At 41.9% G+C, this 27,222-nt stretch overlaps 1 protein-coding gene across 1 annotated transcript in view; it reads right to left on the bottom strand.

Annotated features, from left to right (window-relative positions):
* The window catches only part of TMEM132B (transmembrane protein 132B), a 213,272-nt gene that overhangs the window by 178,630 nt on the left and 7,420 nt on the right, over positions 1-27,222 (bottom strand). Inside the window, exon 2 of the mRNA XM_014961024.1 lies at positions 6,917-7,796. Coding sequence (XP_014816510.1) covers positions 6,917-7,796 — 880 coding nt within the window. The remainder of the gene's footprint in view (positions 1-6,916; positions 7,797-27,222) is intronic.

The raw sequence follows: 27,222 nt of genomic DNA, 5'->3' as shown, positions 1-27,222 counted from the left end.
TAGCAGTGTCTGCAGTAACATGCTGGCAGACAAGAGGTTGTCGGGGCTTCTATTATAAACCTTATTTGTCACACACGTGCCTGTAACGATCTGATGTGTCAAACAGGATGCACTGCCACCAGTTACACACAGCACTGCTTACCCACTTGTCGTTCAGTACTGCAAAGACGAGATGCCTGCTCACACACCAACTGACTTAAAATCCACATAACTTTTATTTTTTCCATTTTATAATTCTGAATGTGAGATACAACAAATTAATTTACATAAAATTGTCACATCCCTTAGCGCTCATAGATGCAGATGGGCAGATGAATGAGAGCTGTGCTGCTGGCAAGACTTAAAAAGAAGAAAAAGTGGGGTTTCAAGGCAAATCAAACACCTTTTCCAATTGAAAGTGGGTCCTTGTTTCATTCCAGTTGTATTCAATGTCCCCCCACCATAAACATGAAATATTCCCAAACTGTCAAAATTAAAAATAACTAGCAGTCAAACTATTCCCCTTCTCAGCAAAAACCACCCTGCTGAAATACACACACAGGCTAAATGTTTTTAATTAATCTAATTCTGCGTTTTAGTCAACTCCTCCCCTCCAATTCTTATGAACATTCCCCGCACCCACGGGGGAAGGGAGTATCCCTAAGCCAGCACCGCCAAGGGCAAGGGAAGGGGCAGACAGCAGGGACACTTGCCACAGTCCCCCAAACTCAGAACCACAGCCTCTCATCGCTGTCTCATTCTCCTTTACCTTTAACACCACCTTAGTAACACCCCAGTAACAAGCAGTTGTGTTTCTGGATAAAGTCAACCCTTTTGCAGGGCGACAGAAGTCACCATCAGAAAATGTCTCAATAAAAAAAATAAAATAAAGAGTGTTTTATCACCACGACACTGCAATCCCATTTGGAAGTGCTTCAAAGCCAATATCCAACAACTAACAAGAGCTTCTCGCTGTCGCATGGGGCTGCTGCTCTGCCTGGTTTATTCCTATGAAGAGTGATCGCGGACGGCTGATTATTGTAGCAGATAGTTGACCTTTATCTAAAATTCCATTAAAAAGCTTTATTGACTGTAGTCTTGCAGGGTCTTTCAGGATTCACTGGGTCATTTATTCACTGTCGGATATTCATCGGTTTTTAAGCTTTTAGGACTGCTCAAGCCCTAGGAAGAAGCTATTTTTTTGGTCATTTTAAACTGTTTTTAAGACTGTATGAGGGGCTGGTTTCTTTTCTTCTGCCTCTCCAGTGTGGCTAGAGCAAAGAAGGTTATCTTAAAGCACATGAAAAGGAGAGAAAACCTAGCAGTGTGGTATGACTACTTCCAGGGCAGGTTGGCCAGTGCACATGGGTGCAGCACAGCCATGCACTGCCTGCAGGTACCCTGGGAGGAACAGGAGGATGCCTTTTTCACTTCAGTCAACACAGATTCAGGTCTAACTACTTCATACAACATCCTTCTGAAATTCATAACTCCATACCACCATGCCAGGCCTTCATCAGCTGAAGCAACTTTTTCTGGGCCACATGCCTGTCTCAAATAGAAATGAGAAAAATAAAAGAATGGTTCAACCCTTTCTGAAAGAGAATTTGTAGAAATGGCTTATCCAAGCTAAAAAAAAATTCTGGTGACAGCTCCCCCAGGCTTCACAGGAGTGTCCTGAAAGGATGTTACTCTCTTTCCCGTTCAGTGACAAAAGGAAAAGAAATAGTGGGAGGAAGACAATGCATGCATCGAATGAAGCAGGAGATCTGGAAAAAAAATAGTGTGGATTTGTCTCTGAGGAATAAGTTATAATACATATATATATGGGGACTGAGTTAAGGTCGCAAAGATATCTCTGGTGTTTCCAGACTTTGCAATGCTTGATATTTTGTATTAATATTACGTATTACTATTTCATATTTTACATTTAATTCAATGTACATTCAGAGAAAAAAGAGAAATAACACATTTAAACATTATTCTGGGTTTATTAAACTCTTTGGGTAAAAAACAAATATTCCCAAGTGGCCAGTAATGCTTTAATTCTGTAACTATTTCTAAATCTGAACTAGCATTTCTGATTAATTTCAGAAGTGTATTTTTTTCCCCCTTTCTCAACGCATTCACTTCTGCTGAATTTTCATCCTAAAATGACGCTTTGGTTAATCATTTATTTCTCTAGCCAGTAATAATCCTGCCATGCTTCCCCATTCATACTAGCTTGGTTACAAGCGATGAAGGCCACGCGGAGCCTCCTTCTCAAGCTGCATTCCCCATAGTCTGTATTCTCTAATTTTCTATGCATTTCCAGATCTAAAACCTTCTGTTTCTTTCCCTTGTTTGCTCTTGGCAGCTATTGGCAGGAGACATCCTCTTAATGATCTTTTTCTGGCCTTCTAGACGACTGCTCAGACTTCTACAGATCTTTCATTATTAACGCAGAAGCCTTGTAAGTCAGTTTTAATGGCCTGTGCCATTTTTATTCCTTAGCAGGAGACATAACCTCCTCCATATGGATATATGTTTATTAATATAAATCCTTAATATCATTTTTCCTAGTGAGAATAATCAGTAAAAGCCAACCGGCGTGTATTACACCTTGTACTGGTTCATCCAAAAATCAAAAAGTAATCTTTGCCCTGCAATATGTGGAGCATGGCAGGGAGAAGCGGATAATCCTTTTCCCTGAGGTTGCCTAGGCACCGAATGACAGCAAGGTTTCTTTGCACAGTCCCACCATTCCCCTCCAGACAGAGGACCACATCCCGCCCGCAGCCGCTTTCATTTCTCTAGCGTGGGATTCATTACCTGGTTTCAGCCCCTTACTATTATTCCTGGAATATCTCCAATCTCCGTTTCTATTCTGATCGGGATAAAAGAAGGATGGGTCGCTCGTGTTAGGGACGTGTAACGAATGCTGACAAACCCACTTTTTGTCTGTGACTCGACAAATTGCTATTAGGGCTCAGCCTTCATTACCAGCACATCCTCGCTCACAGTTTAAATGGGGAGACTTGGTAAACGGGACAAAACTCTGCAGTTTATTTATAAAGAGAGTGTCCTGGTTTCTTTCCTATAACCAAGGAGTGATTGTCCGTTTATTCCATTAAACGTTTTTCTGCTCCACAAAACGACTCCCATTTTTCTTTTAAATACACCCTTTGAGTCTCAAGATGGAGTTAAATAATAACATACACCACAAAAGAAATGCAAGCTATTCCCGGTGCTATTGGATGGGATTTCCGTTGCTTGCCTCCAATTAAGCAAGAATTGTTTTCTCCTGCCTCTTTTATAACTCCTCCATGTATATCAGGAGACTTCTTCTATTTAGTAAATAGGACAAAAGTTGGTGTTACCCCTTTTTAGCCACAATTTCTATCATTCCTCATTGTTTCATCTAAGTTTGTCACTACAGAATATAAGATACTCCTGTGCAAAGACAAAAAGCGCCTGAAAATTAGTGACACTGGTGAGTGTATTAGTCCTGCTGGAACCTCAAAGCTGTGCATCATTTTTCTTTTTTTTTTTTTAAATATGTAGCTCATTAAAAAGTTTAATCATGGCAACATAGCCCATTTCAACTATCCCTATGGTTAAATGATGTTTAGTGGCAACCCACCTAACATAGTGAGCAAAATTCATGTTCACAGATGATAAATTTTACAGAACAGAATAGACCAGCAAGGCCACAAATTAATCTCCAGTGTCATAAGAACTTCATTGCACACATGTATAGATCATCTGTCAACAAAGCGAGCAATACAACTGCCAGGCACAGCAAAAGCATTAAATGCAGGCTTAGCCTCCAAATTCTGCTCCTTGACATATCTGGGTCCTTTGGTTACACCAAGCCACACTGGCTGGGGATTGCAGTATGAAAAGAACCAAATTCCCAAGACCACAGCATAACTAGAGCTCCAATTCACTCTTAAATTCTAGTTATTGAATGAAAACAAACAACCAAGACTTCACTTAAGCACAGCAAAACCAGTTTGGACTGATGAAAGCGACTGGAAGGATAGCTGGGGCTTCATATACAACCTGCAGCTTCCCCCTGCAAGTGAAGTTACTGGAAGGACAGGGGTTTAACAAGTGAGTATCTTTCAACACAGCCCATTGCTGAATCAAGAAACTGTTTCCAATTGCTTTTCAGTTTCCAAGCTTATTTAAGAATCCCAAATTTTACCAAAATGAGGAGGAATCTGCTCTCATACGAGAGCTGAAGTCAGTATTGCTAGAACAAAATCCAACATAAAATAAAATACTACACAACACAGCATGAAATAGTAAAGAGGCACATAAAATTGAGCATATGTCTTCTTTTGCATGCTATCAGAACTCAAGGTCGGCATCAAATGCTGTGTTGAGAATGACTTGAATTTGATCTATTGTCTCATATGAGCCAGACTGCAATTCACCTCGCTACACTTATAACAGATATGATTAAAAACAATCAGTTATATTAGGCAAAAATATATTTCCCAAGGCAAACATTCACTTCAATGTATTTTTCTCTGGCTATAACACACAGAAATTCTATGTATATAAAAACCTTCAGGGTTTTTATGGACATTAGCATTGAGCTGGAAAACCGGGAATGCCTGTGAGGAAAACTGCATAAATTAGATGCAGGCGCTACAGTGATTGTATTTCCCTCAGCGTAATTCCCTGCCTACTGTGTAAACTTCAGCTGAATAATCTCTCCACAGGTCCCACATATGTCATTCGAAATAATCTTAGCAACAGTTGCTGATGCTCTCCATCCTGGAGGATGGCTGAACCATCAACAGAATTGCATTTTGCCTCTTACTTTCGGCATTCAACTGAAGGTTAAATAAAAATACTTGCAGTTTCTCTGATGAAAAGCACAATGCAAGCAAAGAAAGCCAAATAAAAGACCAGACAGGCTAGACTACATAGAGCCGACAGTGAATTTTCCAAGGAAATATTTCTGGGCACGTAAAACATGCTGATTTATTGTAACAGAAACATCTCCTGGAGATGAACAGATTCCATATACTTTTCAAAGAAGGAAATCCCCATGGAAACCTGACTGCATTCCCAGCAGCTCGGTAGCACCGAGATGAACGCTCCGTGTGCTGGGAAAGCGCTGCAAAGTGACTCCTGCCGAACAGCTGGAGACATGTGAGTCACGGAGGCTCAGGGGAGAAGCTTGTGGCTCATCCTGGGTCTCCCCAGTTTGGAGGCTCAGTTTCTGCTTTCTTGAAACCCCAGGTTAGTTACTGTGCTCAGCACTTCCAAAAACAATTTTGCTTTTGTAAGACAGCATTTCAAAACTATCTCTGCAAGTACCTTTGGTGCTTTCCTGGCCAGCAGAAATATCAAAACTCTACCCCTGCTCCATTTCTTACAAGGTAAATGTTATTTTAGAAATTCAAATGGAAAACATCCTCATCTTAGGTTGCCTCCTAGGGAGTTTTATCTGTGGCGCAGCAAAGAGAACAAAAAACTGAGAATTAAGAGCTGATGTTGAAACCTTGCAGAGCTTTAAGCAAATTCCATAATCTCTCTGCTATAGCACCGAGGATCAGAACACAACTGCCAAAACCTCACTGTTCTATGCGGTTGGTCCTTCTATGGACAGCGGATGCTGTCCAAAACCATATTTAATGAAGAAAAACCAGTAAAGCCAGGTAAAGGCCAGAATAATTTGGGTTTACAGGAAGACCCTTCCTGACCAAACCCATTACAGTCTGGTTAAACCCTGTATTTCTCACACATTTCCCCCCAACCCTGAGCAGATGGAAGTGCTTGGGATATTGTGGACCATTTCTTTCCCTCTGCCTGCTCACTGTGCTATGAACCACTTGTCCTGATTCACACAGCAATCCATAAGTTTATTAATATGCATGTGCTATTTCACAAGCATTCAGTGATTTGAAAGTGCTGCATAAGGTTTGCTGTCTGTTTTCTCAACATCTGTCCCCAAAGTGCACTTCTGTCATGTTCTGCTCCCATCGTTCTCGGATCAAAAAGTTAGAAGTACGGCACGAATCCGTTTTGAGGTTTGCTAGTGCAGGCTGCAACTCCTTCTTTCCCAAGCGTCTCGCATTCTCACAGCATATGACACTTTCCAATTACCTTTTGGCCCTTTTATTCCCCCAGTCTGGCTCACATTTCTCTCTGAATTTGGTCTCTATGCAGCTCTGAACCCACAGTCTGACAGCTAAGGACATAACAAATATGCAGCACTAACCCTCGGGGTGGTTAGAAATGCCTGAATTCTCCTATTACAGGCAGATTCACAAGTAAAGGTCACCAGAAAGTCTCAAAACTTAAAACAAAAATGGGCCACACAACAAGCAGTCAAAAGCTTGAGGAGGCAGGATGGGCTGTCCTACAGAAAAACCAAAGACGACTTGCAAAGTTTGGATCCAAATCTCAGCTCTGTCAAAGATTCCCCACACAAGCTGAGGCACGTCTCATTTTCGCACGTCTCAGCTTCCCTCTGTACAATGCAACAAAACAGTTCCTCACTACATATGACCTGTGCAAGATGTATTCCACGTACTTTGGAAAGATGATAAGAAAGTCGATAAAACAAGAGGAAGCTTCACCAAAGAAATGGAAAACCTACCTGCAAACTGTCTAGCAAAATGGATCGCAGGAGTTACCCTGGCTGATTTACAGAGGCGTAGTTTAAGAGACAGAATTATGACTAGAAGCAAATAGAATTAAAACAAAAAATAATCATACAAACATTTATAGCTCATACTTTAAGATCAATTCCCATGTTCTAAAAAGTGTCATCTACAGAGATAATTCAGGACTATTTATAGTTTTCTCCGCTTGGAGAGGAAATGCTTAAGTTCTCTCAGGAAAACACTGAATGTAACCAAAGAAATTACACCTGACATCAATTAGTCCCTATTTGTAGACTGTTTAGCATACAGCACTTTAAAAATTCACTTACCTTAATACAAACTGGTCTGCTAGAGAGTCCTCGGCCAGGGAAACATGAAAGGTCACAACATCACCTTCTCTGACCGGGTTGAGTGGTAAGCGAATAATGATATTTTCATCTATTCTCAGTGAAGACTGTTTTAATTTGTCTTGATTTGGGTAAACAATGATGCTACCAATCCTCTCCATAGCTGACAAAGCCTTGTGTTCGTTATCTTGACCTGCATGGATATTGTTTTCCCATTTTTCATCCTCTGGAGAACATTCCCCATCTGCTGTATAGATCTTATAGAAGAGCTCCACAGTAATCCCTTCCAGGGAGGCTGTTTCCTCTGAAACCAGGGGTGGAGGGGAGCTGAACCAGCTAGGAGATAATTCCAGCTCTGCAACACATAATCCTAGATGACCTGTCAATCTACAGCTGGCCACAACTTCTCTAGACTCCAGGAAAGCAAACATCTTCACACAAGGCAACCTCTCCGCAGAATTATAGTCATCCCAGTCCTTTCCCGCAATATAGAACAAGGTTTGTATTTTAGGTTTGTTGGAATAGATTGAGCTGTCAATTACGTGAGATTTTAATTTCCAATTAAAAGTGAATTTATTCGTGAAACCAAAAGATGCAGAAGTCAGCATGAGGTCCAAGGGAACAGCCTGTTCAACAGAAAAGGGTCCGTATGTGGCATTTAGGACAGGCGGCAGTTTGGCTTTGTATATAAAGAAGGAATCCACCCTAGACTGCAAACTGGAGTTCCTCATGATATCCTGGTTCGCTTCTTTGAGGAAGAAGAAAACATCAGCATTGCAGATGTGATAGCTCGCAGGGAGATACGTTGGCAGGTTTGAAAATCTCTGTATGCTGTCCATGATCCCTCCTCGGCTCTCCACCACTGCAGGCCAAAGATAAAAGGAAACAGAAAGATCACTCTAATATTTGCTTAGCATGCCCCTCAGTTTTTCTCAAAAGCAAAGCATTACCAAAGATCAATACTGTTAGCCACAATTACAAAACAATCTGACACAGATACCATGGAATATCACTGTTGGCTCAAAGCTCATACACTGAAAACATCCCATTGCATGAGCTGTACAGCTCCCTTTCCACCTTCCCCAATCTAATACCTACTTGAAAGCCATTAATCAAGTACTGGATAAGAACAAGGAGGAGACTGGCCAGATCCCAGTCTAAGTTCCAAAACTTTTTACTGGTTGGTTGTTGTTCTTTTACTGCCAGATCAAACTTACAACTTTTTCTCATCCATGTTTCAATTTAAGTAAGAAGCTGACATACTGAATATTAGTAGGCAGTAAAACAGAACATTTCCTTTAGTCTAACATCCTTAACACACAATGTGATGGGGATTGCAAATCTGCATCACTCCAAATCCACTTTTGCCAGGTGAGTGGTTTGGAAGTTAGGGGCAAACTGATAAAAGCTTTGTATTCTTGAAACCAAAACTTTTCACACAAAAAAATACGGGGTTTGATAGAAGTTTCAGTGGGATGGATTTATAGGCAACAGTGAACTTGAGAGAAGGAGAAAAATCCTTTACACGCAGAAGGTTCGCAGACGCTTAGAAGGATTTTTTGGTTTAATTCCAGAGGAGAATGAAATACATTCGGAAACCACAAAAGTTTCTCTACATCACAATGGTCAATCCTCCAGCCAGCACTGAGTAATTTTTCCCAGGCAAGAAAAGATTCCAGAGGGAGGGAGGGATCAAACAGACGTCTTTGGTTTGGGCTGATCTCTAATTAACAGTGAGATATATTCAATCTGGGCTGTGATTCTACCAGAAAGAAATGGTGGGTCTTTCAAACTAACAATTCATACGCTCCAACAAAAAGCCAGTGAATGCAAGCTCATGGGACTGCCACAGAAGAAATAAACAGAAACCAAATGAATTAAAATGAAGCAGTTCCATAATGCGCAGAGATAACAAAGGAACAATGACAGATCCTAAGGTCAAAGCTCTTGTTGTCTCTCGCTGAAGCTTAGCAGAGATTTTACTGTTTGTCAGGACTGGGGAGAGCAGATACACAACGCAACAACCACACAAACAATTACACCTGTTACAAGCCAGATGACTCAGATACTTGCAGCCACAATTTAGCACAGATAAAAGCTCTAATATTTAAGCTATTTTTTCAGGTTGTGTATTTTTAAAGCCAACACTTATCGAAGACAGATTCTAGGGCATATCTCATGCATTTGACTTTGCTCCGCTCCTGTTCTCAGTTGAAATTCTGCTCATTTATTTTCAATGGCTTGATATAATCTACGCTTGTTTAAACGCATCTCATTTCATCACAATACTTTTGCCTTTACTTTTGCACTATTTAATTGCGCCAAGGTTTTTCTTTAGCCATTGGAACATTCTTTGTCGGAACGAGTAAATAGGCAAAAAAACACAAAAGCATAAAACATTTCTCAGCAGTATCAACAGTCTCTTCTCTCTACTCCACACAGGGATCAGATGAGGGTTTCCTCTCAGCTCCACAAGCAAATGCAATTGCAGAGCAGCCGCCACGCAATTACCCCACTTGAGTGTGCTCTCATTTCTTATGGCCACGCATAAACATTTCAGCCCATCTCTCATAACACACCAGTGCAGCCAACACCTTCCCCTAGCTGCATGCAGCCATGGACCTGGGCACCCACCTGAAATGCAGGAACCCAGATCATGAGAAACTTTCTCCTCCCTTGCCCACCTGAGGACTAACCTGGGCAATAGCTCACATAGGGGACAGCCAATTTTCAAGTAGAGAAAATTCACTTTAGCCCTTCCCTTCCGTTTCTTTTTCCATTCCAACGTGAATGAAGTTTAGCTGGAACACTCCCTGCAGCATGCAGAAACTGGAGACCCCAGTTCTCTGTGGGAAACTATACGGTGTGAGTAGTAATAAGCAGTTCTGGAAGAAGACAGAGGTAGTCTCTCCAGGCCAAGAGGCTAACCAAGCTACAAGCACTGTAAGAGGCAGGAGGCACAGGTGAGACAGACACCACAGAAAGCAGTAGGTGCTGTGCAGCAGAGATGGCCACCACTGGCCATGAGCACCAGGCAGAGGAGGCTGCACAAGGCAAGGAACCCGCAGCACTCTACAACAGGGTTGGAGGCAAAGAGCAGAGACTGGTGACCACCGTTTAGCAGTGGTCAGGCAATGCTCCACTACTGTCTGCTCTGTGGGAGCCCCAACGCTTTTATCCCACCACCGAACAACAGAGTGCTCGGGAAACGCACTGCAGGTCAAACCTCGTCCTGCTCATAGCAGAATGAGAAGGGGGAAAGGAGAAATCAATGCCAATTCTAGAACCAATATCACCAAGGGATGTTTTAGCAGCTCCATTACCGCTCTGCTATTTATAGAGCACCTTGACACGGTATGGTTTGCCGTGCCATTGTGCAATCGCACAACTCAGTCTCTGAAAGTGAACTTTGCTCCTGTGAAAGCCAAGGCAGCCAGGGGAGGAAAGGTGTTGTTTCTTCACTGAGAAGTCAAATACAGACAAACACCTTCCTAGATTAATTGTAGATAAATCAAACTGCATTTGAAAGCAATACTTTTGAGATGTTGCATTTCTAATAAATATTGTGCAGCCATACAGATAAGCAAAAGACATACAGAAGCAAGAATACCCTCTGATTTCTGGGAGAAGAGCTAAAATGTGCCTTCTACCAAGACACACCAGATTGCAGAGAAGATTTAAACACTGACATAGTTCCTGAGCCTAAACAGGAACCAAAACCAAGGCAAAGCTTGAATGCAATTTGTTTACATTGGAGGACTTTCCTCCTGCTCCCCTCACCCCCTGCATCCTTTATGCAGATATTTTATCTCTCTCAAATGGTGATTTACAGAAAGTTTAAAAGGTATGGTTTTGCCTTTCCTTCGTTTCATTACAGTGGCAACATTCAGTGCCTCTTCTCAGAACTAGTACGAGGCCCAGGATATCAGCCTGCTGTAACTCAAACAAAATGAGACACAAATTTTGTCTGAAAGCTTATATGGGAAGCCATAAACACCGGTAGACAGGGCTGGGCTTTGTCCTAGAACCAGCCTGCAACAAAATATGATATCTGAATTTAGCAGCATTTTATGATGCTGTAGGAACATCTAAAAAGAAATACTTCATATGATGGCAGGCCAACACCCCGCCTTTTTAATTCAGCACGTCAGCACCACAGCATCAATCTTACAGTAACAATCAGAAACAGGACACATTTCCAGCTTTCTGGTGTGCAACAAAGCAACTAATAAATCATCGACTCCTTTAATAAGCACTCCAGCAAGATCCAAAAGGTGGCAGAACATTAGATCAGAAGGTGGGTTAGACCTCATTATGTAACAAAAGAGAGCAAGAGTTGAAGAAAAGTAAACAGAGGCCAAATAAACATCCCCAGGGCCCAGTGCTATCTCAAAGGCTGAACACAGTCTGTTTTTTAGACTACTGTGGCATTGGGGGCGTTGAGGGAAGACATATGAAACTAACACATTGTTGGACATGACTTAAGATATTTAGCTTGAATTTCTAGAATAACTTTTATCTTGTAACAGTTTTTCAGCAGGTGCTTTGTCCCTTTTTAAAGCACTTTTTTGGACTAGCCAATTAGCAAGACCACTAGAGCAACAGGTCAACTTGTAAAATCTCACCACTCTCATTTTATGCCAAAATCTCTCCCTCTCCAGAGTTGGGCAATAGCCTCATAGCCCAGTTCATGCTGCAAATTCTAAGAGTGCAGATGGAAAAGAAACACCCTTCTGATGTTTCTGAAGAGCTGATAGAGGAAGCCACTGCACACATAACCAACCATGCAATGCTGGCATTAGGGAGATGCCCCTTCCTGGTCCTTACTCTGACCAGCTCAAATGAAGATTCATTTCTGTTGTCTTCATAATTTTTTACTTAACCATAAAATTATCCATCACTTCTGTTTTTAGTCTCACTTGACCCTGAACTGATGCCACAAATAACAGCACAGGACTAAGGCACATGCAAAGCCATAGACACTATGACACATAGACACTATGACACATAGACCTAGTGTCACAGTGTGCAATAAAAATCCACCATTCATGTAACTCCAGATTTCATCCAAGCTACATTTCTTAGATTTCATACATTTTAATACGAAGTAAAACAAGTATCCTACTAGAAGGTAGTGGTGGCAGTGACAGGTCAGCATTAAAAACTAATGCATCTATGTTAAGGTGTAGTAAGAGGAAAGTCTTTAAAATTCATCCTTTTGTAACTAAAAAGGAAAATAACTCCTGTTAGAGCATAAATCCAAATTTCACATCTAAATCTTCCCTCTACTTTAGCTAACTACTTAACAGGAGCCAAGTCTTCCATAAGCCCTCAGTTAATTCTGAAGCTGGAGGTAAGAGGAACAAGAAGTGTTTAAAATTGCAACCTTTTCAATATCCTTTTCTCTGAAAACAAAGAAGAATGCCAATCCTGCACCTGTGGAAAAACTGTGAAAATGTTAAAATTCATCTTTCCTGCAGCATCATCAGAATTGTAGCATGAGATCATACAGACACTCCTCTTTGTAAAAGAGGAATAATTTCAAGTAATGTGGTGCCAGTAAGTACTATGATGTTATCCATGACTCATACAGAGGCAATCAATGGCTTGTCTGTATAGGAGAAAAATCACCAGCCCTTCCCACCAGCCCTCACTAAAGACCATAAAGACCAAACTACACATGTACATTATTTCACTATAAAAATGGCTCTATTCATAATAATTATTTTGCTCTGGAAATGCAGGCATTATCCTTGAATAAAAACACACTGTATCCCACAATAGGGTGTCTACACAAGGAAAGCTATTCTGGAACTAATAGATTTTAGGAGAACAATTAATTCTGGACCAGCTGTATAGGTCACTTTCTCTCATACATGCAAAGGTTAAGACGTGATGCTCTTTAGGGACCCCAGCCATGATAGGTTATGCAAGGTGCTTTGGCCTGGGTACAGCTGGGGAAACTCTGACTCTTAATCCCGGCAGCCGGAAAATGAGGAGGATGATTACAGTGTGAAAATCTACCATGAATTTAGACCTTATTTGAGCACTATGAGTAGGATAAGTTTGGGCTGTGTGAGGATTTAAGGAGCCTAGATGAACACCCGCCTCATGCTCTCCCTGACTCATTCAAAATTTAATTAAATAACTGTGAAAGGAGGATGTCACTGTTTACTTCCCACATTCAGAGTCCATCCTGTGACTCATCTCCTCAGTTTTACATTATGGAGGAAAAGGAGGAGAAAAAACCTTCGATGGTCCCACTGAGGAGCAACTTCCATCACCTACCATTCCAAAACAAGCCTTACTCCCTTTTAGTACTTGAGGAAGTTATACAGTGAACCACACTGGCACAAAAAAAAAAAAAAAACACAACATAATAACAGTCTTCTCAACTGTAATAGAATAATTTGAAGATAAAAATGACACTGCAAGAAAGAGCTAAGAAGAGTTCCCAGCACTTTTTTAACATTAAAGTCAGCCCAGAAGCTGTCAACATATAAAAAATTGTAGCATGAGAAAAGATGATAGGATCCCTTTAAGCTTTTCTCATTCTCTCTTCTAATCCTAGTTTGATGTAAGGATAGAACTTGATGTAGGGCTCACAACCAGTTTACAGTTCTTATGTTCAATCTTGATTACACATTTGTGGACACAGAGATTCACTTTGCAAAACATCGCTAGTCGGGCAGCTTGTTTTGAAAGACAAGAAAAAAGGATGCAATTTAAAAATAAAAAAAATAAGTCTATTGAATCCAAACATCTAAAACTGAAGAGAGGTTAATTAACTTTCATAGGCTTGGGACAATGTCTTAAGTACTTATCTTCAAATGCCTCAGTCAAACTTCTGTCACCCAAGCTTCACTGCAGCTACACATTCCGGCCACCCTCCACGGAGTCAGCCCATCTCATTTTAGATAGGTGTCTAAGCCCAGCACATACTCCAGCCTCCCCTCGGTAAATCACAGGAAGAGGTATATCAAAATGCATTCATCCTCTCCTAAACACTTATATATTAGGGGTGATAAATCACCCTTGGGAGGAGCCTGTTTCCGTCTGTTAACTCAATTGCTAAAGGTGGCCAGTGCAGACCTGCATGCTGGAGGTTTAGATGTCTATGGGCAAAGGAGTCCTGGGCTATCAGACGTGATGGCTCACTCTTCACTAAAGCTTCTCTTCCCACACCACATGCCTATGTTTGCCCATCACTCTGCTTCCAAAAAGCTTGAAAGCAACATCTCACATCTCAGACCTCAAAAATCTTTTGTCCACTGAAATAAATTTTTCAGTGCAAAATTAAACCATACATATGAATGAAACCCCTCATCAGGTTGCAAGTTCAGTAATAAATTGTAGTATTGTGTTCGAAAGCAAGTCAAGTGCTTTGCCTGCTTACCGTTGCCAAAAAATTAAGTTGGATGTTAAAGTACTTACTACAGTTTTTAGCTTGCATGCATTTTGCACAGTCACCCATACTGAAAGACATACATACAGCAAGGCCACCTACAGATAGTAATAAAACCATACTGTCTGAAAGGCTGCCTATAAATCTTATTAAAGTAATCCCTTCCCTGAACCCAGATTATTACATTCACCTTTATGGTAGAATAAAAATTAATTTTCTCAGCTATAATAAGTGTATGATAAGAAGGCATCACTTGGGACTAAATAAAGATTATAATTAACTCCAACTGAATAAATCTAAATTTAGCTTGGACTAGCAATTTGTTTTCATACATTTTCCTCTACGACTGAGTGAATAGGTATGGCAGGATTAGCATCCCGTGCCAGTTCCAGCACTGCTGGCACAGAAAGGAGTGAGGCAGAGTATAATCCAATACCCAAAAGGCTTGAAGATTAATTCAGGGCTCTCTATCAGCAAAAGTTTGGAAAACTGGAATAAAACAAAAAGGATCAAAACTGCCATTACTCCACCAAGGAAAGCATGTGAAGTGTTTGACTCCAGAGAGAATACTGCTCGCTGCACTCCCTAAATCAGCATTATGCAAAGACAGAACCTCTGCCACGGGCTGCTGAGAGCATGTTTAGGGAAGCATCCTCTGCGCTTGCCCGATCTTACTCTGTCCTACCAAGTATCTGCTTTTGGGTGCTATCCGACATGGGCTGCTCTGCCAGATGGATCTGTGCTCTGACCTGGTAATTTGCACTACCTCATCTGCAACGCCTCAGCGGTGATCCCTAAAACAATTGCAAAATAAGATGACACAACATCACCCAAGCACACAAACAAAAAGGAGTAAAGTAAATGCATCCAATACGCAAAGTTTACCCTGATTTTCTTACTTAGTTGAAAATAAAAACCCTTATAGCAGCACTATACCCAGCAGAGATTTTTTTTTTTTTCAAAGAAAAATGAGGCTCTTCTTATAAGAGAGTGAGGAATGGCCTTGTTAAGCCAGTACCTCATTATTTGCCATTCTCTGGGAAGATGATTGTTAACAACTTTATTACTGGGAAGGAGGAGTTCAGGCTTGTTTATCAAAATAGACCACATTATTTATCCTTGCCAGGGAATAGCACGCAACCCAAGCAATAAAGCTACTCTGCTTCCTCCTCTGATTGCCATGCTAGCCCATACAAACATCGGATTTGCCTGCATAAGAAGATTTTATCAGGCATAAGCTACAGCTGAGCCATTATCATTACAGCAGAATTGTTCTCCAAGCCAGTAGTTTTATTTCCAAAGATGAGAATTCTTTTAGCTTAAAGGTGACACAGTCTGAAACCAAAAAAAAAAAATTGTTTAGGATTAAATCAGAGTACATATGGAGGAAATAAGAGTACACATCTAAGGCACTACAACATTATAACAACTTAAATTCATTTCTCATGAGGGTTTAACTTTACTAGACAGGACACCCTTCTGCTGCCCCAGCAACATCATTTCTTTAAGAACTACCAGACTAGAGCACAATTCCTGCCCAAACATGAAATTGCCCAAAATTATGTTGTCCAAATCTGAGGCATGCAAATTCCTCCTGAATCATTAACACTAGCTGTTATAGTTAAATTTTTCAAAGCTTCTAAGCCAAAGATACAGCATCTCTATAGGTTATAAAGTAGAAATTTTATTCTGCAATGGAGAAGAGAGATCTCCTTTTCTCCAAATGCAAAGGCCTGTAAGGACCTGAGATACAGGACATTAAACCTGTGACATCTGTAATTGTAGGAATGCTGTTTCAGGTAAGTTTTAGAGGCTTTTATTGCTCCCTCTGAACCCTGTACAGTAGGAAACATAGTAACTAAGACACCTGGTTGTATGGGCTGGAGTAATAGAAAGAATAGTCACAATAAAAAAAAATTTAAAACTCTCTAAACATCCCTAAAATAGCTTTTCTTGAAACGCACTGGGATGGTTTCACCATCTGTAAGTAATGTGCTCATCCCCATACCCCATAAAATCCTTATGTCGTCACGTATTCTATTTATTCATCTCTGCCTCACTCTCACACACATACTTCTGGCCAAAGTCTTCGCTGTTAAAAACATTTATTCAAATGTGTCAGATAGAAAAACCTAGAAGTCAGATAAAATATATACCCATAGTACTACCCATATGTTGTGCAGAAGCACTGTGTGGTCCCATCCACAGACCGTACAAAGCACAGAATAACGGTGCTCCTAAACCAAGTGTTAATGGCCTCCCAGGGCCAGTGAGTTCAAGCCCAGATCTCTTGGGCATAAAATATCCTTTCCATGAAGAAGGAGATCATTCGAGTGGATGAGGACACAGAAAAAATACTGAGGGTGAACCTGTAGAGAAAAAGTGTGAGATGGAGGAGAGCATGGGGACACTGAACACTCCCTCTCCAAAAAACAAGCAGCAATGAGATGAGACATTCACACGGTTTCTCCTTCAAGTCTCCATCAGTCGTCTCCAGCTCCAGCCTCCTGAGACAGAGACAATACAGGTATTTGCAGAACTAAGGTTTTCCAGCCCAGACTAATTCCCTGAGAGCTAGATGGGAGTTTTCCTCCATATCACACTCGGCACAGCCAAGGCCACCTTGGTGCAGATAACTGACAAAGCTGCTTTAACTCCCTCAGCACAGGGAGGTGAGTTTTCTCATTTAATGTGGCTGTTGCAATCACTCAGGTTGCTCTGCTAGGTTGGTCACTGGCCTAACTTGCCATTTTAGTTTTGATCAGAGGTGTTGATATGGCAGCTAAAAGTTACAGGCTGCTCTTGGCAAGTTTCTCTGCACCTCCTGTACAACAGAAATGGAGAATTGTCCTGCCAGTTACAATTAGAGGCATTAGCACAGTGGCTAAAGGTCACAAATTCATCAGCTGAAAGAACTGAACGACAGAGTCACTATTGCAAGCTAAACTGAAGTTTAAACACACCTGATTAACTGAGAAGAGATTCTATTCTGGTTGCCAGGAGGGGAGAGATGATCGCTAAGGCCACACACACATACACACAGCTTTTGCACAACCTGACGCTTGGTGGGCAGAAACCCCATAAATATCTCAGCCCACCTCAAAGTGACTCCCCCAGGTGTAAGCAGCATTAGGAATTTCCTAAAACCTCCTCCATTCCAGCCTCCTCTTAGGTCTTCTCAGCTGCCAAAACTAATCCTGAAAATCAGACCACCACCACCCCAGGAAGGGAGATTTGCACACCCGGGCAGAACACATTTGCTATGGGGGGAGTCAAGAGGCACAGCTACCCCAGGTGAAGCTAAACAAGCTGACAGTCCCAGGGGATGTGACAGGGCTGCTGGACCCCTCACCCAGCTCCCCACTGCACAGCATCAGTCCTGGCACTGCTCCTTACCCCAGTGAAGAGTCAGTGCTTCCAGATGCCAGCATTACAAACCCCCGTGCATCCCTTCTGAGACCTGATAAATAAGGTTTGTCACAGCTACTGGAGGTTCTCATTGCTAAAGAGGAGGTTAGGAGAGGGCTCCCTACTAGTGTTATCCAAAGTAAAACTCATTTTCCCTTAGTGATATTTCATAAACAACAGAAAATGAATATGTGTACAGGAGTGTGTAGATATATTTTCCAAGCAACAGAAAGGCCTTACAAGGCAAATACATTCACTAAAGGCACCGGGTGATTGTAAAAGTAAATCTCTTAAATATATGTTCTAAACTATTAGCCAACTGTGAAATATTTGTATTCTGTGTCAAAATATCTATGTCACACAAAGCCGAGAGACTGACAGGAGAAAGCCCAGGATTTATGTTAGCTGGGGTCTATCTGTCATGGAGATAGGAAAGCTGAGAGAGAGTCCTTTTATTAAAATCACTCTCCTGCTGTAGATATTGATCTAAGCAGCTAAGGTTGGATAGCAAAGTGCATCCCCATCTCTCACAAAGTTACTCACTGGTACAGCAGTAGGGGACTGGGGCAACTACCCTCACAACCCCAGCAAATGGCACCCCAAAAAGCAGAAAGAGAGACAGTGGCACTGGTATAAACAGCATCCCACAATGCCACAGCACAGCTGCCTTCCAGCAACCAGAAAGTCCCCCTCAACTCCACTTCCCAAATTTTCAGGAAGCCTATTTTGTTCCCCAAATCACTAATGCAGGTTGCTGTTACTCCCAGATTGAGTTCACCATTGAAATAATACAGAGAAACGCAGTGCTGACCACATTGCTTGCATTCCCATTTTAAGGAGAAAAAAAAAAAAAAGCCAGTTCAAGAGGATCCTTCCCTAAATCTGTTTCAGCATTTTTCAATTTTTCCTCTAACCAGTAGTAGCTTGGATCCAAACTTCTGCCCCAGTTTGGGCTGACCCCTCCCTGGCAGTTCTCCTTCGGCCCCTGAAGGACCTGGATCTTGGCTGCCTTTCTCCTTGCAAACCCCAGCTTGTGACTGCAGTCAATGGCCTCGAGTATTACACCTAAAGATGAAATGAAACAAAGTAACTTGAAGCTCTGTATACTACAGACTTTCTGCATTCCTGCGTCCACAGGTTACGCAGGTAAGTCATTTTATAGCACTTCTGATTCTCCCCACGGAAGCTTCTGCCTTTGGCGATACTGAAAAATTCCTTGCATGAGCCAGAAATTACAGGATATTAAAATCCTGGCAGCAGATTCTCCAAAAGCATTGTCAGAAGGAGGTAAGGTTAGTCCAAAGCCTTTCTCCAGAGCAATGGGCTTTCACTGGATTCTCCATCCTGTTGTTTTGAAGCTCTTGGAGGAAACGAGCTCCACACCAATGGGCCCAAACAGCCGCAGGAAACCACAAAGCAGCTTACAATAAAATCCCTGTAAAGTTATTAAGAACACAGATATGTCTTGGATGCACAGAAAATCCTCTGTTTTAGCAGCACTCATCCATATCCCACTGTGACTGTAATCCCAGGAAGAGTATATGCCATGCACAGCCCCACTGGGGGACCACGGTAAAACAGAATAGGATGCAGAGACACGCAAAGGAAAATCCTGAGTCCGGCACCAGCCCCACAGCTCTGCCCGAGCACTGGAAGCAATTCTCATTTCATTCCCCATTACTGGCGGATTTTTCATGGGATAGCAACCCTGACTACACATGCTTATTTTAGGGACTTTTTGCAATGCAGATAGTTAAATTCCTGATTAAATATTTGCAGTGTTTAGATCTGTGGGAAGAAGTCAGCTTTCACTTAGGTCTCCTCACTGAACTCCAGAGATGCAGGGTGTTGCCTCCAGCAAGATTTGTGTCCCCAGCCTGCAAACACACATGCACATATATAATTTCAAGTGTGTGTGCAGTCTCACCAAGTCAGGGAGTCATCCCACTGGGAAATTTAAGCACAAGCTTCAAAGTGTCAGGACAGAGACTTGAGAGGCCACCCAGCCTTTTAGCTGCTTTGGAAAAAGCTCCATGGCTTTACAGATTCACCACTATTAGTTCAGGGATATCTGTGCCTTTTTTCTCTGAACCCAATCTTTAACCTGCACTTTGCATTGCAACCAATATTACACTAACCAGACTCCCAAAGCAATATGTGCTCTCTGGCTCCCATAGGAGCAACCACACAGGCCGAGTTCTGCAGTTCAGACATCATTAAGTTATCAATTTATATCTGCCTCTCAAGGAACAGCACATGAAAACGTGAATCTTTACTTTCTCAAGAAGCGTTTTTTTTCCCTGCCTGAAATACCCAGAACAAAAGTTTCTGTTTTCTCTCAGATTCCTTTACTTAATTCAACATTTTATTTTTGGAATGACAACAGCCTCGAGCAACTCCATTAATTTGTTACAGAGTAAAAAAGGTTTGCATTCCTAGGGTGATTGCTGACCTCCTCCCCTGCTCCCTTGCTTATTGAAACAGTCCTGCTCCAGCACATCCTGGTATCAGAACAAAGCATAATTTTTCACGCTTGAATGCATTATTTTACGTTATGAATACACATTTGACATATTTTACAAATTCACAGCAGATGCTGTCAGAAAGGACAAAATAACCATCCCCCGGTACCGCTTTTCTTTTACTACAATGATCAAAGGTTGCAGCTTGTCATTCACACGTGGAGAACAGCTCCTCTTGGGGAGAGGAGAAGGAGCCTGCAGCCTCACCCAGGACTTCTTGGGTGTTTGTTTCTCTGTCTGTTGCCGATTAGCAATTTAGAGTTCGATCTTCTAAGCGCAAAGAAAATTCCCAATAGCTCTGGAGGAGGCAGTTCAAGGAGATCTTGTCAAAATATTGGTGTGTAAAGAAAGTGAAACCTTATTATGGCTTTCATACTGTGATGCACCAAATATGGTTATCTTGCTCACAGATAATTATTAACTTACAGGCAAAGAATAAAAACTCTCAAGCAAAAAACAAAGTTGGATGAGGTCAAACTTGCTGCGTGGTTCACTTGTGTTAATATATTAAGGTAATAAAAGATAATGAGCATTAGCTGACAGCATTTTCAAACTCTTCAAGAGTCAAGAGAAGTAAATTAGATCAGATTTGAGATTGCCTGAGAAGGCAAAAAGCTGGATCTAATTCTTTTCTCAATGACAGGGCAATTATACAATTGAGAAAGAGTCCCAGACCATCATTATCATAGCCCAACCCAGCATACTAGCTAGGAAACTCCAGATCATAATCAGATGATTAGTTCAGGATGATGATTAGTTTAGGATTAGTCTAGGCCAGTGCCTCAACCAGAGAAAGTGCTCACCTACCCCCAAGTAGAATAAACTACCCCAAGGGTATGAATCGGATGTGCACTAATTTATAGCAGTGTTTCCCAATTTGCCCTATTACCGCTGAATTGAAACAACTCACTGACAGTACCCTATAGCATCTTGGGGAAAAGACTGAGGACCGAGATATCCGGAATATCTGGGAACAACCTTTCCACACCAGGAGTGTTTATGCATAGGGTTAACCTGCAGTAGTAGCTGTCAGCTATTTCAGGGAAAATGAGCCATTTAAGAAATCAGAACCTAATTTGGACCAGCGATAATTTAGTGCAGAGGTTAGCAATACAAACAGCTGCCCCCTGCTTCTCTGGGCCACTTCTTACACTAACTCAAGTCTACAGGCCCAGCTTCTGGCTGGAATAAGACCCTGTAAATCCAGCATGACCTCATCAACCCCAGTCTCATCTATGTGCCTCTGAATGCATAGCCTGTTTCACTCCTGCCAAAGGCAGCAGCATTGCTCCCACCATAGACCTGCAAACTCACGCCCACAACTGCCAGGGCTCACCAGAGAGTCAGCCTGGGGTTTTGCACATGTATGACAGCCAGCAGTTGCACAGGGGCACAGCCCAGCATCTATGCATGCCAAAGATGCAGCTCCACCACAGCTCAATGTCAGCATCTGCCCGTACACAGCTGCCATAACAGGCAGTGAGAGGGAGCAGCTAAAAAGCCATGTTTACCTTCTGCTTAGTGGCATCTCCTATAAGCCTTTGTGTGGAAACATCACAAGTGCAGTTCAAGTTTCAGTCAATTCAAGTTCAAGTCATATTTTATTACATCCAGTACTGCTCACCTACCCATAGCCTAAAGAATAAAATTCTGCAGGAACTCAGCATACAGGTCACTTCAGCACTGTTTTGTCTGGCGTTTTATAACTACAGCTGAACACATAATTCACACTGCATAATTTATCCATGGGATTTAGCCCATGGAACACCCCAAGCAGATAACAATTTCTTCATACTTATTTATTTTTTAGAAAATTCAGTCAACAACTTCTCTGCTTCTTCTGAACACTGCAAAAACATTATGAACCTCTGGCTATATTCTTCCAGGGCTTGAGCTCTTGGCGAGCTGTGATCAGTCATATTAATTCACCTCATTCAGTCTTCTACCTTCAACTATTCTTGTTTCCTGAGTGGAGGGAAAATGTGTGCAAGCACTAAATCTCAAACATGCTATTCTAACATTTGGATTCCATTATCCTAGAGATAACATATAATCCTATAATGATATGTAATAAATTAACATTTAATCTCATATCAGAGAGTTCAAAGGGATCACAGCCAGCTGGTGCTAAAATAAGCATTTGCTAGAGGCTGCAAGAGTGGGAGCTGAAGATGAGAAGTGAGTGAGATCTAAGCTGCTCTGACGCTTTGGCTTGGCAAGGCTGGTTGGCAAGGAAAGGATCAAATAAACCCGATATGAAGGGGATGATCTCCAAAATCAACCAACCTGTGCCCTTTCACTGTGAATGTTGTCCTTGCAGTCCATCCAATGCAGAGGAAGGGAAGATTTCCCACTGCAGAGCTAACAAGCAGGGAAGGTCATTGACACATAGTGTTGTACAGGGGACTTAATCCAGTGCTTGATTTGTCCACCATTTGTCAAGGTGCCGAGATCTGACAAGGCTGGGAACAAGCATCCAACCCGGGGTTCAGCTCTCTTCAACTGCAGAGATTCATATCCACCCTCTTTTTTTCACCCTGGTCCTACTTTATGCACATGCAGAACTCAAGAAAGGATGTACAGTTTCAACACAGAGAAGCCAAAAAATCATTTGTCATTTTGTTCCCCTTTCACACACCTTCATAACATAGAACTAATACACCAACCACTGCACAATCTTCATTAATAACAACAGCTATTAATGAAGTTTGCTCCATAGAGGCTTCCTTACTAAATGCATATAGTGACTCTGGTGAGGATGATTCGTTTCTCTTGAAGACAGATGCAATTAAACACCCCCACAGGAAGAAGCAGCCTCACAAACTGTGCAAGGCAATAACAAACACTGAGGGCTGCTGACCCAAAGAGCAGAGGTGAATCCCTGACTTGCCAAAGTCCCGCCAACTTCTACCAAGCCAAGATTTCACTGTTAGGGTAAGGGGATAAGAATTGCCATTATCTTCCCGTGTCCTGCCTCTCTTCTCCCAGCTACCTCCTATGGTATATTTTTTCTGGAAATTTGCAGACCCCAGCACTTAATCTTTGCTCATGCGCAGCAGCAGCAAAAAAAAACAGTTGACATCAGTCAGATTCAGGTCCTTTCTCTGAATCCAAAGACACACTTCATTGCTCCATCTCAAACTGGAATACACTTTAAAAAAAAGAAAACCTGTCAGATAGCCAAGAAAGCCAAGAATCCATCACAGACAGAGACAGTATTTATAAAAAAATACTGCCAAACCTCTTTGCTACTTTTCAGTGGAGACACATCAACCTTACTGCCAAATTAGCTAGAAAGTAAAGGCAGTTAAAAAAACATCAAGAAAAAGGAAAGAGAGAAACTTAGACAGGATAGCCAATAAAAATATACAGTGAGCTGAATTTCACAACTCTGGACACTGACCACAGTTCTTTAAGTTAAGAAAACTTAATAAATAAAAATAACAAAAAAATCTGAACTGTTATGGAGTTATCTTTGCTCTAGTATAAAACACACATTTCTATTACCCTTTCTGGATTAGCCAAATGAAGATCAATGTATCTATAAAACTCAATGACATGTTAATGCAAACCTTAAAAAAGATAAAATGCCTTTTATCTCAGTCTTAGGAAAACCTAATAAAGAATTAACAGTCCATGAAGCCACGGAATTTCACTCAAGGCTTTACTTTATGCCAGGACTTCCTACTCCATTAATTTTTAACGGACAGGTTTCCCCAGGCTTTGGGACATGTCGGTACAATTGTACATCGTCATTAAAATTGGTCCTATATTTTCCTTCAGAGCTGGGAAAGGAGCCTTGTTGTAGTATGTGGACTTATATAGACAACACCCACAATGGATCGCAACTGTAAACCTGGAACAACTGTTAAAGTAAATAAATATGCAAAACATGGTAGACAAATATTGATTTTGATAATGATTTGACAATTAATGAATTTATGAGCCAAGACTCTCACCTGCAGAGTAAGCACTTTGGATCAGAGCTCATTCGTAACATCAGCATTACAGATTTATATCAGAAGGAACTGCCAGGAATCTACTCATGCAATGCTAGATGTTGAATCTTTGAAGGGATGCAGTCAAATATTAGTCTAGGATTAGGTTCAAGATTAGTTCTCAGAATTAATGAGCCTCCAGTGACTGCCATGGGCCATACCAGGAGGCTGGTATCCATAAAGCCAGATGCCCCCAAGCTTGGTGGGAAACTGGTCTCACCCAAGTTTCTAGCTGTATTTATTTCTACTGACAAACACAAGGCAGAAAGACCAGAAATTTCAAATGCCAGTACTTAAACCCAAATTAAATCCAATACTTTTGCACACATTTAAAATTTGCTTGCTCTCAAAAGGACCTGAATACCTACAGCCTCCACTGACACTAAAGGAAATGAACATGCTTCCCACTTCTGCTAATTGGGTGGGCTTGTCTTGGATGCCAAGGAAAGCACCCACTCCTTTTAGACGCCCACAGGATGAAGACTGAGGCCATAGTGCCCAGCTGCAGCAGGATGCTTTTCTAGGGGGAACGTGCCAATAGCAGGAGAGGCACAACACAGAGCCTGAGCTCATACACTCTGCAAGGCTGACAGGCTTGGGCTTGTGAATCAGCACAGGGAGAAAAGAGATGGCAGTAGGCATGGAAAACAGTCCCAAGGAAAAGCAGAGGGCACAAGTCTAGGAGAAAGCGACAGGAAGAGCAGTGAGCAAAGTGGAAGCAGCAGGAATAAAGCTTGACTATACAAAGATTGAAAACCTACTATTTCCATTTAAAAATCAATCAATCAATCATTGGTCCATAAAGCTAAAAGCTACTTTGAAGCTTTTCCCTCCTCAGAGAGATGAAGATGTTTTGCCCTTAGCCCACCTGGGTCAGGCAGGGAGAAAGGCTTCCCTGCCTCAGAGGTCCTACCAGCACAGTGTCCTCCCCAGAAGGCTAAAGCTCCTCAGACACCACCAGTCTTCAGCACTATTTGCACCAGTTTACCTGGGACTATCCTCACCTCCCTTCCCACCTATCCTTCTCCCCCTGCTTTGGGAGAACAGCTGCTTCTTCCAGGCACTCTGAGATTAATTATTCTTGGTTCTGCTCCTGCACAGTGCCTTGATCTGGAAAATTTATTTAGATAACTTCCCAGGCAGCATATTTATCTGCCAGCCTCATGTCTGCCTGACCATAAAAATCAACATCTGAATGATGACAAACATCATGCCAATTGGGTGGAGACTGTCCTCTGCAAACTTTACCACTCTTATGGGCTTGGATCTGATGGAAAGAAGTCTGAGTCTCTTCCCTGCTTCCCACTTGAGGAACAAACACATATCTCATCTAGAGTAAGAAATGAGGCACGGAATAACAAAAGAAGGAGAGGACACCTTCTCCCAGTAGTACACAGGGACGATGCTGTGTTCAGCCCTGAAGCACAAGCTCCACCTGATCCATACCACTGCTCTGCCAGCCAGATGTATCAGCAAAGAGGTAAGACAGAAAGACCTAATTTGGGACAAGAAAATAGAGCACCAAACACAGCAGGTAGTGAAGGCCACACCAAGACCCCCATTTCTACAGTCCCACCCCAAGCAGCCACCAAGGAGATGCAGGTACCCTCACCACCTGACAGTCTCATCTCTGCATTTATCTCAGGGTAAGGAGTTGAATGATTCAGTTGTCCTGTTTTGAGAGTACAGAAATAATGCTTATGTACTGAGCCACAGACATTTCTGCCTTTACATAAAAATGCTGGATGTGGAATAACAGCCCCGGATGCATCCTGCCTTGCAAATCCATTTGTTGGCAAAAAAACTTATTTTGCCATCTTTACTCACCCAGCATCTCATAAACACCAAGTACATTTGGATCACCAAGGTGGGATGTTAAATTAATCAACAGGAAGCATTGCCTCCCAAAGGCAGCCTATTCTAGATCTATTTCTGGTCAATCTTCCAGAAATGCTCTGCCACTCTTACTCGTGCAGAAAATTCGCAAGAACTGCAAACAGAGTAGTGCAGTGGGGTGCAGATCAGCATCTTTTGTTGCCTGACATGGAAAAATCCACCAGCAGATTGCAAAATCTGCCAAGAGTCCCTTCTGAGAGCAACTACTTTCAAGAATTCTTATAAAAGCCTGCTACAAGCTTCGAAAAAGCAAACAAAGAGTAGGAAAATAAAGACTTACTTAATAAAAAGCAAAAATCCTAGCCCTTACTTTTCAAACGCACCCTTTGAACCTCACCATCTCCACTGAATTTTAGATGAAACTTAGAGCCAAATATTTATAGGCACCAGACTATAAATGAACCTCCCTTTTGATATCACCCTTCAAGCCTTCAGTTCAAGGCTGGGCAAGACAGAAACATGAAGACGGAGGGTGAATTAGCTCAAGAGGGGGAACTTGTCAATCAAAGCTGGTAATGCAAGACCACAACAAAACTCCGGTTTAACCTCAGCAGTGACCACCCGTCATAATGTGGCACTTTGACTGCTCGTCAGCAACCTGCTTTGAAGAACAAGGATGCTGCAGAAATCTTTCTGAAACTCAGCAAGGAAAAACGCACCTGTCTTCTAGACATCTATCAAGGTTCCTTGGTCTGCAACCAAACAAATTCTCAATAAGTTTCAAGTAAGTTTCAGAGAAGAAAAATTACTGTATAAAGGATTAATGCAGATACAGGCTCCACAATGCTTCCCTATGTGCCTTGCACATCATTTCTCCAATTTTTACATAACCACATCTGACTAGGGCACAAGGTTGCACATAGACTGTCCTCTGCAAACTTTACCACTCTTATGGGCTTGGATCTGATGGAAAGAAGTCTGAGTCTCTTCCCTGCTTCCCACTTGAGGAACAAACACATATCTCATCTAGAGTAAGAAATGAGGCACGGAATAACAAAAGAAGGAGAGGACACCTTCTCCCAGTAGTACACAGGGACGATGCTGTGTTCAGCCCTGAAG

This window comes from Calidris pugnax, unplaced genomic scaffold, assembly GCF_001431845.1.
Source record: "Calidris pugnax isolate Ruff unplaced genomic scaffold, ASM143184v1 scaffold32, whole genome shotgun sequence".
NCBI classification, from domain to species: domain Eukaryota; kingdom Metazoa; phylum Chordata; class Aves; order Charadriiformes; family Scolopacidae; genus Calidris; species Calidris pugnax.
This window is presented reverse-complemented; position numbering and strand designations above follow the sequence as displayed.